The sequence below is a fragment of the Helianthus annuus genome, chromosome 13, assembly GCF_002127325.2.
Source record: "Helianthus annuus cultivar XRQ/B chromosome 13, HanXRQr2.0-SUNRISE, whole genome shotgun sequence".
NCBI classification, from domain to species: Eukaryota; Viridiplantae; Streptophyta; class Magnoliopsida; order Asterales; family Asteraceae; genus Helianthus; species Helianthus annuus.
The window spans coordinates 145,470,721-145,487,190 of NC_035445.2; the positions used below are offsets into that span (position 1 = coordinate 145,470,721).

General features: G+C 37.4%; 1 protein-coding gene and 1 pseudogene across 1 annotated transcript; one reads left to right on the forward strand and one right to left on the reverse strand.

Moving 5' to 3' along the window:
* Positions 1-3,789: 3,789 nt before the first annotated feature.
* LOC110901909 lies at positions 3,790-4,856 on the reverse strand. Its single transcript, XM_022148667.2, has 2 exons — positions 4,444-4,856; positions 3,790-4,372 (listed from the first exon to the last, which is right to left on the reverse strand). The coding sequence occupies exons 1-2, from the start codon at positions 4,854-4,856 to the stop codon at positions 3,790-3,792; spliced, it is 996 nt and encodes a 331-aa protein (XP_022004359.2).
* Positions 4,857-5,049: 193 nt separating this feature from the next.
* Positions 5,050-7,133, forward strand: LOC110901908 (annotated as a pseudogene).
* Positions 7,134-16,470: the final 9,337 nt, after the last annotated feature.

The window sequence follows — 16,470 nt, forward strand, 5'->3', positions numbered from 1 at the left end:
GGTTCTGTTTAATGGGGGTTTTTTTACAGAAGTAGTGCCAATATGAGGAAACATTTGACAACTAATGCCACTCCTAAAAGTATTTCACAATTCGTGCCATAGCCAGTCAAAATGGCAAATTTACATGAGATGCAGGTTTGTGGCACAATCATTTGTAAAGCTACCATAGCCATCTGTAATGGCAATTTTTTTGAAATCCTGCACAAAAAGCCATTTATAATGGCGAATTCTGCACTTGTACCAACATAAGCCATTGTTAATGGCGACTTCTTATCAAGCATAGTACAATTGCCATTATCAACGGCGAATTTCTTCAAAAAAGTCATTCAGTCAAAAGTTAGAACAGAATGAAACTGACTTAATTTCTCAAACGACACAGCTAAACTTCAATCGAAAATCCCCAAAACCTGATCGAATTAGTCCAGAATCAATATGAAATCTGATGTAAACTGTCCGAAGAACATAAAATCACACCGAAAATCAACCGAAACTCATCAAAATCTCACTGAAACAAATAGAAACTCGACTGAAATATTGGAATTAAATACACTACCAGACTTGGATTCCGAATGAGAGTAATTGAAGATGTTCTTGATTGAATTGGTAAATGAATTCGTTACATCATGTTTACATATATACGAGGGGTTTCATAATGATAACCGCCTCAAACTAGGTTAGAAAAATAATAATAACGTTACATACTTTATTTATAATAATAAAACTGATATAATATGATCTAGCTTATAAATCCTATTCGTCTGATACCCTCCCGTAAGCTAGATTGCAGCGATGTGCAGGAACTCCTTTAAACGCAGGAAATCCTTTGGTTGCAGAGCTTTAGTGAGGACATCAGCTATTTGTTGTTTGGTTGAGCAATATCGCACTTCTATATCATCATTCTTAATCAGGTCCTGAATGAAATGATACTTAATCCTTATCTGTTTGCTCTTGCCATGATATACCGGATCTTTGGCCAAGCATATAGTCGATTTATTGTCGCAGTAAACTACCAGAGGATGGTCGATCTTTTCTTCCGATTCATCCAGAATTCCTTTGAGCCAAAGAGCTTGACATCCATCCATGGACAGTGCGATATATTCCGCTTCTGCTGATGACAAAGCTACCACCTTTTGTTTCTTTGACTACCAGGCTACAGCCCCAGATCCGAATTGAAACACATATCCAGATGTGCTCTTACTGTCGTCGATATTTCCTGCACAATCACTATCTCTGAAACCAATTAATGAGCCTTTGCATCCTTTAGAATAAACTAGCCCCTGATTTATCGTTCCTTTTACGTATCTTAGGATCCTTTTCCCAGCTTCCCAATGACTTCTCTTCGGTTGTTCCATGAAATGACTAATTTTGTTAACCGCAAACATAATGTCTGGTCTTGTGTTAGTTAAATACATAAGGCTGCCAACTAGTCTGCTGTAGATATTTGGGTCTATTTCGTCATCGGGATCTTGTTTGGATAGACGTAAACCATACTCCATTGGAGTTGAAATAGCCGTGCAACTCGCCATATTGAACTTGTCTAATAAACTTCTTGCATATTGCTGCTGCGAAAGAACAATGTCTCCATTCTTAAATGAGACTTCCATTCGGAGAAAGTAATGCAGAATTCCCATGTCAGTCATATCAAATTCTGTTTTCATTGACTCCTTAAAGTGATTTAACATGGTTAAGGAATCGTTGGCTATTATGAGGTCATCGACATACAAGAAAATTTTGATCCTCACACCTTTAGATATTTTGATGAATAAGGTATGTTCATAGATGCACTTCTTGAAACCACGTGATGTGAAATATCCCTCTATTCTACTATACCAAGCCCTCGGGGCTTGTTTAAACCATAAAGAGCCTTTTTTAGTTTACATACCTTTCTTTCTTCACCTTTTGTGATATACCCTTCTGGTTGTTCGATAAACACTTGCTCCTTTAAGTTGCCATTTAGAAAGGCTGTCTTTACATCCATTTGATATGAATACCATCCATGATGCGTAGCTAATGCTAGTACAAGCCTAACTGTATCAAAACTTATTACAGGAGCAAAAACATCTTGATAATCGATACCGTATTTCTGTTTGTAGCCCTTCACCACCAATCGCGCTTTATGTTTACTTATTTTTCCATGCTCGTCATATTTCGTTTTGTATATCCACTTCACTCCTATCGGGGTTTGGTTCTTTGGAGGTTCGACTAATTCCCAGGTTGCGTTTTTTATTATTGAATCCATCTCTTTATCCATGGCATCCTTCCATTTGGTTTCTTTACATGCTTCTTCGTATGTTACTGGATCCGTATCAGCAAAGAGAACAAAATTCACAACATTATTTGAATTACCTTGATCTTATCATATAGTGCGTTAACTTGAGCTTTTGTGAGTGGCTTTGATTTGTGATATACATCAGCCACTGCTCGAGTTCTTATAACTTCATTTTTTGAAGAGGATGATGAGTCTGCATCTTCAATCCCACTGTTCAAGTTCTCGGCTGTATTCACCTCCTCGTCGTGATCATTAAATTGACTTTCATTCTGAGTATTCGCGTCCGAAGGTTCCTATCCACGAGCATTCCCCTGTGAAGTTTCAGGTTGGTCTTGATCTTCCACCACCTCTCTTTGAGTATCATCTTCGGGACTATTAACTTCTATGCATGGCATCTCTTGACTTCCTTTGTTGGTAATCCAACGTTGACTTTCATTGAATATAACGTCTCTTCTTATGATAATCTTCTTTGTCACCGGATTATATAATTTATAAGCCTTGCTATTTTCGCTATAGCCAACAAAGATGGTTCGTTCAGTTTTGTCATCTAATTTGCTACGTTGCTGTTTTGGAACGTGTGCATAAGCGATGCAGCCGAAAACTTTAAGATGCTCAACGTTGGGCTTCCTTCCACTCCAAGCTTCTTGTGGTGTCATATTGGGTATACTTTTTGTGATTGCTTGGTTCAGCAAATAGGTAGCACATGCTACAGCTTCAGCCCAATATGTATTCGGTAAATCTTTCATCTTTAACATGCTTCTACTTAATTCCATAAATGTCCTATTTTTTCTCTCGGCCACACCGTTCTGTTGGGGTGTATAGCTTGTGGTAAGTTGATGACGTATTCCATTCTCCTTGAGAAAATCTTGAAATTCATGACCACAATATTCTCCACCTCTGTCTGTTCGTATGCATTTTATCTTATGATTGACTTGATTTTCCACGAGTGCTTTAAATGTTTTAAAATAACTTAAAGCATCAGACTTGAACTTTAGAAAATACACCCACGTTTTTCTAGAGAAATCGTCTATGAAGGTAATAAAGTACTTGCAACCTCCTATAGATTGAGTCCTCATAGGTCGACATATGTCCGAATCAATGAGTTGTAGAGGTTCCTTAGCGTGCCATGTTGCCTGTTTGGCCAATGGTTTCCTAGCATGCTTACCAAAGATGCACTCTTCACAAACATTGTGTGACTTAGTGATTTTCGGTAAACATTTTAGCACTTCATTCATGCCCATATCATATAACGTGTCAAAGTTCAAGTGCCCATACCGCCGATGCCATAATCCCGAAGATTCTGAGGTTGTCATGTTGCATACCCGAGGTGTCAAGTCATGGTTCATGTTTAGAGGAAACATCTTATTTCCTGTCATTCTTACAATTCCAATGCAGATTCCGGATGGATCTTTAATCGTGCATTACCGATCATTAAACCTCACATCATATCCCTTTTGAATCAATTGACCGATACTTAGTAAATTGTGTTTTAATCCTTCCACATAAAACACGTTAGGAATTCATCTTTCTACCCCTTTAACTTTAATTCTTACGTCTCCACAGCCGAGTACATCGAGCCATTTGTCATCTCCAGTTCTCACTTCTCGTCGTTCAGATTCATTTAATGTTATGAATAGATTTTTATCACCCGTCATATGATTGCTGCATCCGCTGTCTAAATACCAACAATCGTTCTTTATGACTTCTTCCACGTTGAATAGCATGAACATGGTGTCATCATTCTCGTCTTCTGCTTCATCTTTATGCAGAATAACATTGCCAGATCTGTCATTTTCGTCCCTTTTATTGCAAAATCTTGCTGTGTGTCCTAACTTCTGACAATTAAAACACCGAATTGATCCATTAAATCTTCCTTTTCCTTTACCACATCCCCTGCCTGTATTTTCAGATCTAGATTGTTTCGATCTGTCATAATAATTGCTTTGCACTTGAAAGGCCTGCTCCGTTGGTGCATCATCATACTGTTTTAATCTTAATTCATGTGATTGCAGAATCCCAAGCAACTCCTCTGTGGAAATTGCATTTAAATCCTTGGATTCTTCTATGGCTACCACCACTGATTCGTATTTTCTTGTTAAACTTCTGAGAATTTTTTTGATAATTCGTTGTTCCTCTATTCTTTCTTCATTCAGACGTAATTGATTAACTATTACTGTTGTTGATTAATGTAATCTTCTATCGTTTCACTATCTTTCATTCTTAATGCATCGAATTCACATCTTAGGGTTTGCAATCTTACCGTTTTCACCCTGTTCTCGCCTTTGTACGCTTTGTGCAAGACTTCCCATGCTTCCTTAGAAGTTTTACACGTAGCCACACGTTCAAACACTGTTTCTTTAACGGCCTGAAACTTAATATGCAACGCTTTCTTGTCCCTTTTAATCTTCTCTTTCTGAATGTTCTGTTCATTCTCTGATGCATTTGACGGAAGTTCTGCATATCCTTCTTCCACTATCGTCCATAAATCTTGTGATTCTAGTAAAACTCTCATTTGTATGTGCCAGTGATAGTAATTCTGTCCCAGTAATTTTGGAATCTGGGTTTGAATTCCTCCGTTGGTCGTCATGTGTTGATATCTTTAAAAAAAACGTAGGGTTGTGCACTTGATAATGTTTTGCAGAATTGTAATTGTTGATCGGTGGCTCTGATACTACTTTAAGGAAGAGATTTTGCAAGTGGGAGCTGGCTTTGAAAAATTGTGGAGGAAACTTTTATAGCAAGATAACAGCTGACATGATGGAGTAAAAAGAAAAACAGGTATGAGAGGTTAACTAATAATAAGAAAGTCAAAGGGTGTGAGCTGACGGGTTCCTAAATCAAGCTCGAGGTATGTTAATATGGCAAGCTCAATATGTGATGAGTCTTTGTGGAAGGTGATATAGATGTTTATTTAGTTCAACATCAAGAACCCATTGTAAAATCTTTTCATATTTGGAATCAACGTCAATGTTGTTTTGTCAGAATTACTTTTCTTTTTGTTTATATACTTTTTTTGCAATTCTCGAATAATTAAGGTTTATCTATTGTGTAGGCTTGGTCTTGGGGTCACATGCTCCACACAAGATTATTATAGAGTAGGTACTAAACTGTGAGTATCACTTCTCTATAGTTCATACATTTCACATAGGGCTTGGTCTTGGGGTCACATGCTCCACACAAAGTGATTATAGAGTAGGACAATAGGTACTAAACTATGAGTGACGCTTCTCTATAGTTTATACATTTCACATAGTGAACACTCAACAATGTGTCATACTGTCATTGAATCTTGAAATTTGAATTTTTTAAAATTGCGTATATAAAATTTATAACTACATTGCAAAGAAGTAGATGGGGTGGCAATTGTTGGGCCTTTTCTACTTCTTACTGATTATAAGGTATTTTTACATTAAAAATTTAATTTTGAAGTCCACAGTAGCATTATGTATTGTTAAAGTATATAGCTTCCTTCAAGCTTTTGAGTCTGAATTTATCACATTTGCAGCCGGCATCAAAGGCTCTTAGATTGCCCATGTTGTAGGAATGGTGAATGGGAATGGACAATTGTACCTGAAGTTTCACCATCACAAAATAAATTAGTAAAATCAGTTAATTGTTAACTTTAAACGCACTGCTAATTGTAATATTTTTTTTTAATTAAAAGTACTCAAAGAAATAAACCAATAGGTGATGTTATTATGACGTTGAATTCCCCGTCCACCGGACGGGTATTAAACTAGTTGTCAATTATTTGTTTTAAGTTTACACGACAATGCTACGTGTCTAGCTGAACATAACATACATAACATGTGTATTTTTAGTTTAGGCTTCTACTTGTCCTTTTGGTAAAATTATATTTGGATAAATCCTGATATCTCACCGAAATCAGCCATCGCTACATGATATAAACCAGACTTTCCACATATATTTTGTAGCAAAAAAGATATCAGAAGTTGGATATGATATTTATCATACAATCATCACCTTCTGGTCATGGTGGCGGGAAGTCCAAAACAAACAATCAAGACCAGTTTGCTTGCACTATTCTCACCATTTCTATTCCAACACTAGTACTTGTATGGTCCAAATGGACTTTATCATATTTTAAGGACACAACTCGTTTGCCACCAGGCCCTTACGGCTTACCATTTGTAGGTTACCTCCCATTTCTACGCAACAACTTACATGAAAGATTCACCGAGATGGCTCACAAATATGGTCCCATATTCAGCCTGCGGCTTGGAAGTAAGCTTCATGTTGTGGTGAACTCTATGGACCTCGTAAAGGTTGTGGCTCGTGACATGAACCAGACCTTTGCTAACCGCTGCCCTCCACAAACAGTCTTGGCCAACACTTATGGCGTTAATTGAGCGAAGTTTACACTAGGATTGGGGACAAAGTCGATATTAACAAAATTGCTTTTCAGATAGAGGTTAATGTTGTGACAAGCATGTTATGGGGTTGTAGCAAATATGGTGAACGGAAGGATAATAGCTATATTGGAGACGATTTCCGAGAAGTTGAGCTTAAGATTATAGAGTTAATAGGAGCTCTTAACGTCTCTGATTTTATTCCGATGTTATCAAGGTTCGATCTACAAGGGAGTTTAAGCCGAGAGGTTCTTGAACAATAATTGGGATTACAACGGAAATAATTTGAAATTTATACCATTTGGATCAGGGAGAAGAATATGCCCAGGAATCCCCCTTGGGGAGAAGATGTTGGTGTATATACTAGCATCGCTTTTGCATTCCTTTGAGTGGAGTTTACCTAAAGATAAGGAGTTTGAACTCTAAGATGAATTTGGATTTGTGACTAAGAAAAAGATACCACTAATAGCTATACCATCTCAAAGATTACACGATCCAAGCATTTACGTGGGATAGAAATTATGTTGTTTGTATAATACATATGTTTCTTTCTAGTTGACTTCCTAGTTGGATGTATAATGTTTGATAGAATGTACTAGTTAGGGTTTTCTTTATCATAATAATAGTTTCATAATAATAATTAGGAGATATGATTTGATTTTGTTTCTTTGTGATTATATAGAATATAGTAACTAGGGTTTCTCTTTATCAGGGGTTGGTTCCGGTGCAAACCATATTTATCCTACAAACAAATCCTAGCACTTAAAAAAATTTAAATTAGAACATACGAAAACAATACATACATAAAAGTAGCACTTTTGAATTATAGTAGTACATGAAAATTAATCAAGATAATTGATTCTAGCACACATGTGAATGACATATCACTTTTCTTCATAAAAAACTATATCAGCACAATGAAAACAAAAGTAATATCCAAATAAAGAATTAATTGATTGTTAGCATAATTATAGGGAATTCAATATAATTGATATTATTTAGGTTATTATTTTACTATTTCTCTATACTTGTTTGGATGTCACATGTCACTTTTTAAATGGTTCTTACAGTTTGTATGCGAAATGTGGTTTGTGTTTGATCCTACTCCATCTTTATCACATGGTTTTCATTATTCATACATAGTCAAAACTACAAAGGGTGTGCATATTCACACACCTTAATCCCTATTTCCACACCCTTTAAGACGCCTCGTAAAGGCCTAGACGGGGCGTCTGGGTCTTTAAGACCCCTCGTCTAGGCCTAGACGGGGTGTCTAGGACTTTTTGTCTCCGACCAGACACTAAACCTCGTAGCTGGTCAAATCAATCACATCAGACGGGGCGTCTAGGTCTTGACGAGGGAGCAATACGATAGAGGAAGACGCCTCGTCTAGGCCTAAACGGGCGTCTTGAGGCTGATTTGACTATGTCTCAGGCATGTGATTTAAAGTAATATGGGGCGTCTAGGGCTATACGAGGAATACATATTGGAATTAAATAGGGACATGCAGAGCATTCTTCAACCATCCATCGTTCTGCTTCTTTGCACCGAGCTTCTTCTTTGCGTCTTCTTTGCCTCTTCTTTTAATCACTTGTGAGGTGCTGAAATGTCATCATACTTGGACGACAACTATTTCCTTGGGCCGTATTCTGGCGAGTCATGGGTGCCCAAAACCGTTCCGGTAATAGTTATTAGCTTAAATTACTTGTTATAATTATTTACTAATGATGATACCGTTTTTTGGTTTTTTGGAGGAGACTGGCGTTCCTGATTCTAACGAGCAAGAGGAGGTTGTGTCTAGTGTACAAGGAAAACAAAACAGACTGTTTCTAGATTTGAACACTCCCCCTGTTCATGAAACATCCCCTGTAGATGACTCATACCATGCTGATGAACCATGTTATCCGGCGCAAAGATGTAACACCTCGTAAAAATCACGTCCAATGATGTGTTGACACATGTACTAAACTCTAATGAAGTCAAACGTTGACTATTAGGGACTAATTTTGCGAAAAATCAAAAACTATGAATGTTGAGGGACTAAAGGTGACAAAATGCCAAACTTGTGCCTCTGATTGACCACACACGATGAATGTATTCTTAAACGAGTAAATATTCGGACGTAAGAAGCCGTTTGTGAAAGTAAACGAAAGTTTACAAGACTAAGGGGTTAAACGTGTCAACATGTTAATTCTTACCTCTGAGTGACCTTTTAATGAACCCGGGGTTTCGTAATGTCCAATTATACTCTCAAGAATAAGTGATAGTAAATTCACAAGGTTTCGATATAGTTATGTATCAATTTCGCAAACTTTCAAAAAGAAGGGTTAAAAGTGTCAACATGTTAATTCTTACCTCTGAGTGAACTTTTAACAAACCCGAAGTTTCGTAATTGAAGGGGTAAGGTCCCAAAAACCTCGTTTCAAGTACTTGGGACCATACCACAACCTCATCTTTGAAACCTCCTTAGACCTTGCGCGACCGTGCACTGGTCCAACAAAGAGGGCACAGAAGAAAGGCAGCAAACAACACCTGCGCGCCAAAAGGGAAATAATGTATCCTTGCGCCTCTCTCCATAATAGACAGGGATAAAAATCCCAATAAGCGCTCCTGCTTAAATAATACCCAGACTTGGATATTATTTACTTCACTAATGCCTCACGATAAGGAGTCACACTGGATTACAGCTGTAATCTTCTAGAAGACTCCATCGTGCACCACCAGACGGTTATAACCGTCTAGCCACGTGTCATCATCCTGGGCTCCCTTGAAGTCACGGTGATGGCATGGAATTGAAGAGAAATCTCCACTTGGCCACTTTCCACGTGGCAATACCCCAGCCGTTGATCTAAATCGCGATCCGTGTGCTCTCACGTCGGATTAAGAGAATTAACGGAGGGAAGAATAACCGCTTACGGAGTTAGCACTTTCTGTCAACATTTCAATAACAGGTTTTCCCGCCCAAACTCCTGGCTATAAATAGAAGAGTAATTCAGGTACAAACTTCAAGTTACACTCACTTTACTTATACTTCTTCTACTTCTTCATATACCGATACTTATTCTCACGCCGGAGGGTGGTCACGGAGAGAACCCCCATTCTCCCCGTGGCGAGTCTAACGGTGTCTGTTTTGCAGTTATCGAGAAAAGGAGAAGATCTGTCCCCCTGAAGCGAATGAGAAGAAACCAACCCTTTTATGCAGAACATAACCCCCTGGTTTATCTGATTCCGGTCATTATCTAGTGTTTCTTCAGTAATGTTCTATTATACTCTCGGAAATACCCAATATGGATAACATAGGGATTTAACGCAATAAAATGATAATGCGCGCAAGTTGTGCATTAAATGGGCAAAAAGCTTCAGACTCTAAAACTACACCTTTGAGTGACCATTTAAGCGAACTGGAGTAAACTGAAGTGTCGTAATATCCCATCATACTATTGGGAATGCTTATTATTGATCTTGAAAGGCTTTTATGCCATTTCGCGTTAAAACGCACAAGTTCGCAAATTAAAGGGTTAAAAGCGTCAACGAGCAGAAACTAGTGTTTTCGGTTATCGTTTAATGAAACCGGACCTAACGGTGTTTGGTTATACTCCCTAAATCATTTACAAACTAACTACAAGGGCCCATTGTGCCTAAAATGAAAGTTATAAAGCTTATAAAGGTGCAGGGACTAAAAGTGACAAGTTTAAAACTTGTTTGGTGAGATATGGAGTGGTAGCGCAATGCCACAGCCTACCCCTTTTGTTGTGGCGCGACGCGACGGGTGGTTTTGGACAGAAACTTACCTACAGCTGCAAGTTCTTCTTCCTTGTTCACCACACTTATGTTCTAAACCATTTTCCTTTGAACCTATGGATTATTAGCTGGTATTAACATCTGGTATTACACATGTTATCATCTCAAGATCCCCTCATACACATGGCAAGATCTTGTTGAATTCAAAAATCTATAAATAGGCTTCAATTCTCATTGAACACTTGTATCATTCATTGTATTCAACCACTCCTTCTCACATTGGGAGCTCCTGAACTAATAGGAGCAAACCGTTGAGCTTACTTCAGTCCATAGGACCATTTGTAAGTGTCCTTTCGTGACTAGTTTATTTTATTTGGTTTTAAAGCCGAAAAGTCAAGCGTATACGATAAACGCTTTGACTTTTAGCTAGACCATAAACGGTCAAGCCATTGTTCACAACGAATATGGCTATGTGATCGTAATTAGGTAGGTGTTAAACCCTCAAAAGGGCACCTCCTAATTATCACGTTTACTTAGTTAATTATCGGGTCAAAGTAATTAAAATAAAAGTCAAACGGGCCAGTTTTTAAATAAAATTCATAACTGATAATGTAGAAGCTATAAAATCAGTTTTGTCACTTTAATAACTTGGTAAATATTAATTGAACATGTCTAGGCATGTTCAACTCGACAATTCTGAGTTTAGTCTCGGTTCGCAACCGAAAGTCGCAAAAGTAGACTTTTGCTTTGACTTTCAGTTCTGATCTGAATTAGCTTAGTATCTTTATGCCTTAGGGTTCCTTTGTGACCATATATATGTTAGTATAACCCTCTAAGGTTATACTTCATGGTCCCATAGAAATGATAGTTCATTGCATGTTTCCGTTAAATGCTTAAAATTGACTATTATGCCCTTATGTTATAAAAACAAGATTTTTGAAAATGTGAGAGGACAAAAAGTTTTATTACTGATATATAAGTATGTCAAATAAATTTGACATAAGTTTCTGGTCTCAAACTAAAGTTATGCAAGATATCGTAAAATGAAACTTTTTGTTAATTAAATTGTATTTTTAGCATAAATCATATTTAAACCCAATTTTTGGCACTAAACACTGTTATGATATAATTTTTAGGGATTTTTAGAATTTTTGGTCAGATTTTATACTGACCGTAACATAGAGTTCTTGTGTGAATTCGGTAATTGACGATAATGCTCTTTTCATTAATAAAAGGAGATTTACATATCAATAACATACCAAAGCTTTTCTTACTGATGTTATATGATAAATAAAATATTTTAAATAGTTAAGGCTGATCAAAATTGTGACAACCCGAACTTTCAAAGTTAGTATCTTTCAGTTTTGTGATTCCGATCCCTCACTATTTCTTCGTTACACGTTCTTTATTTTAGTAAACGCTCGTGGCTTTGGTAAACTTGTTAAACGTAGAACACATTTAAGTAAGATTGCGTGGGTAGTGGGTTTTCCTATTGTGTCATATGGTTAAGTTGTCGGGATGGGCCGCACATGCATTTGGGCTACGTACACTTTGTGGAATGGGCCGAAATTCACATGTGTCGTTTAATTTTCCTCGGCCTAGCTTTCTTGGAGCCCAAATACAATATTGAAACTTAAAGTGGGATCGGCCCACTTGTTTGGATCTTACGTAATCCCTTTGCACCTCTCACAATTACAAAAGGGTAACAAACCCTCCTCTTTTCCTCACTTTTCCATCTTTGACGGTTGCCCCATCCCTGTCGAAACCCCACCCTCTCAACTCTAGGTTAGTGTATGCCTTGTTGTTCATGGATTAATTATTTGAATATATGATTCATTAATTGCTCATGTTGATCTACGTGCATGTGATATGCTTTGAGTAGCATGTGTGAAGTCTAAAAGTTGTCGGCTAAGTGGACATTATGGTCCAATAAAGATCATATGAATATAAATTAAAAACTGTTGTTTGATTGAGTAGAGGAATGGAACATGGTACGATAAATGAAGTTAGTGATTAATACCGAAGTTTGCTACGTGATTTATATACCATAATGGTCATCGTGAATCTAATCTTGTTGCCGTGATTCGATGATGCTAGCATAATATTTCATACATGGAAACAGTTATTTGATGGTAAGATAGATGGTGTATCATGATAGTATGAGGAATCTGTCAATGGGTGATTAAATAATGATTCATAACAAGAACTAACTCAAGATTTCAAGATCACTCGATGATGACTATGTGCTTAGAATAAACTGAATAATGATTAGAATGAGTATGGCAATTTATTGTTAGCTTGATTTGTGGAAAGTTGGCTGGGTAAATGGGAGGATGGTTATTATAATTGTTCTTTACAATATTAGTTGATAATTATGGTGGTATGTAGTGGTCAAACCCACTAATTTAGTGGTCCAATAACATTAAGAGGTAGTATCATATTGTCAGTCATCATGATATGAGTTACATGTGATTATTTGGGATAGTTATATGATTAGAGGGTTGGTCAAATCACAAGGTGATGGTTACTTTATTGTCGACCATGTGGGGGGTGTCAAATTGAATTTCATATTTTTTTGTCAAATTGAATTTCATATTTTTTTGTCAAATTGAATTTCATATTTTTTTATTCAAATTGAATTTCATATGATAAAGGAATGTTACATGTGAAAACTTGGCTGTTTATGAGAGTGGGCGGCCATAACTTCCTATTGGTGGGTGTTGGGCGGCCAATGAAGGCCATTGGCTGATGGCTTGGCCCAACCGAATTATTGTGGGTGGCGGCCATGTGGTATTGATCTAATCAAATGATATGTATATTTTTATAAGTAGGATGTCATTGCTTTTGATGATTTCGATGATATGAATGTTATGTTTGTTATTATGATGATTTTGTAATGATGCAACCTGCTGGGATACCCGAAATGTTGGCATGAAATACGAACTAGAAATGGTAGTTAGACCCGGTTTGCTTGGGCATTAAAGAATGGGTTGCGTATCGATTATAATGGGCATAAAATTCTCTCAGATGATACCGAGCCCAAGTATGATAGTAACTTAATTATTTTGCGTGTACTTATGTTGAAAGATAATGTGTTAAATGGGTGTAAACATGACCATGCTTATGAACCGAACAAGTGCTAGATGATAATTTATTGGTAGTGAATTGCTAGATTGACTGTATGACTTGAGCCACATGCTACATGACTAATAAATGAGTGATGTGTACACAAGGTGTATATGAACTGATTGTACATGAGATGCGTGAATTATGTACGTATGAAACTGATTATTGTTGGTAATTACATTAGGAACAAATTGACTAACTTGGAATACGTGCCTTAATCCTACCGAGCAATCTAAGGTGAGTTCATCTCTTGAGCATGCGTCCCGGTGGTTGGGACAGTCAGTGGGTATTCCTGGGAGGGATAAGTCTTTTGGGTAAAAACGGGAATGTTGGATAATATACTCTTCCTATCACCTTTAAAGTCCCTCCGTGTTGTTTGGTTACCGGGAAGGTAACATGGTATTAGTTAGTAGCGCTACTTAGGTTTGGCAACCTCACCCCGTACCTGGGAGGACGGGTGTTGAACTAATGACCTAGTCATGACCAATGCTTTGATAGGAGCATTGGAGAAAGGGCAAAATAATCAGAAGCCGTCTTGTATTGGGGTATTATCAACATTGTTTTCATCATTACTTTCGGAATTAAATTCAATGGATTAACTAAACACTTGGTAACCAACGTTTTGTAAAACTATGAACTCACCAGCGTTGTCTGATACACTTGTTGCATGCTCGCAGGTCGTTAGATTATATGGATTTGGAAACTTGCTGTCTGAAGTAGCTGGGGTGGTCATGGGTCGTGCTGGTTGGATACGAATGATGGGTTTATTGATTTCATACATTTAATTTAAAATAGTTAACTATGTTTTCTTTTATTTGCTTCCGCTGACATGTTGGTTTTCATTTAAACTTATTGACGGTACTTTTCAGTAATAATTGATGATTTTATTCAACACTGGTGATTGGTTCAATATGATTAGTGGCTCGTTATTGGTTTGTCACACGCCTGACAGGGACACTCCCTAGGTGGTATTTTGGGGGTGTGACAGTTTGGTATCAGAGCCACTGGTTATAGTGAACTTGGTTTTAAAACGTTTTCATAAAACCAGACTATAACCGAACATTTCTGAAATCGACCATGACACTCAGCTTCAGATTGCAAGGTTCGTTTTTCATTTACCTTATGCATTACGTGCCTAGCGTACACCTACTTATGACATTGCATATGGCTACACACTCAGCACTATAGTATGATTGATTACATGTAATTATTTGTCTACCTTATGATGCATTGTTAGTATGGCATAACCTCTAGACTTTTGTGATCTTTACTATCTTGACAACGTTCGTTTTGCTACTCGAATCTAAGGAACCTTTTGACACAAGCTAAGAGGAACTGAGATAAACATGCAAATTACATTATCATTATGGGTGCACACATAATAATAATGTGGGGTGCATGTGAGTCCCAGTGAGGCTTAGCAAGTGTGAAAGGGATTCTGACTCATTAATCGACATAACTGGGGATTCAACAATCTGTTGGGATTATGGCGAAGATTGACTTCTATTCAATCTTGATCCTTATTCTTTCCACCATTCTTGTGGATGCATGTGAATCTTTGTGTAACCTGTGATATTTTTTTTTATTTGCTTATAACTTCCGTAGTGCTAGTAGAAGTTCTCATAAACCACTCAACGACTAACTGGAACAGTTAAACCCATGCGGTAGTTGATAGGCGCAATTATTAGACCGAAGATGTTCTCGAACGCAATGAGCTATCATCACGGGAATCCCTCATTATTTTTCTTTTACTCATGTAAGAAACTTGGTGAAACTAAGATTCTCATCAGAACCTGTTATCTCGATCTAAACCCTACAAGACTCTTAGTGTAAGCTCTTCGACATCAGCATATCAACGTAGTATGAAGAATCCCTCGTACACTAATACTTTACCCCTTGCACTTAACTATAAAATTCCCTTTGGCCCCATTATACTGCCTTGTGACTTATCGTTAGTTTAACCTGGTTTTCATCCTAACATATCTAACTCTGCAAACGGATTCCCATAAGAACAGTTCCATCATTTCAATATTGAACTCTGAAAATGGTGATGTATTGTTATCATCACCATACCATTTTGAACGCCTTTACACGCCTTTGTAATGAAACCTCTTGGCGACATATGTGATGTCCCCAGTACACCCGTCTTAGTTCAAACCTTCAAACTTGGTTGCATACATGTTCGACTAATTGCATACTCAATTACTTACATGGATCTTAGTGAATCTATTCTTATTCGCATACGAGCAGCTCGACGACTGTAGAGAACGCCCTGATTTAGCCGAGATGCTACAGACTTAGCCAACTATCACCTTCATAGATAATTCTTCTTGCGCCAACACCCTCAAAGTAACGCTTCCATCGACTGGTACATCACTTTATTTCCATTTATACTTCTTGTTTGCGACCAGCTACATCCTCATCATCGGATTTGCTACTTTACTCATGATTCTAAAACAATTAGATGGAACAGATTGATGATAACCGCGTTTTGGTATATTCTTCGCGTCTTATCTTGTTGTGCTAAAATGAATACCATAGTTCTTGCATAGCCCTGTTATACGCTAATCCTCGCTTGGCTAAATCACTCTCTACGAACGTCACTCGAGGAATGAGTCATACTTAAGATCATCAAGTGCAAGAACATAAAAATAAAATTATTACTTACGTAAGGTATGCCAAGGTCAAAATTCCCTCTTGTGTGAAAGCACCATACTCATGTATAGCTTCATCGACCTCTTTGTTCCATGCTTATCTCCCTTTGACCGAAGGCTGGTCATCCACTACAACCAACTGAGACCAAAATATCACGAACAATATCAACTGAAAATCTCTTTTCCCTCTGAACGAACGAGTCAAGATGATACCCGTCTGAATTAGGGATTAATGCCTAACTTGAGTTTTCATCCAATCGATTGATTGAATTGCTTGAATCACCTGTTCCAAGAAATTATATTTTCTTTC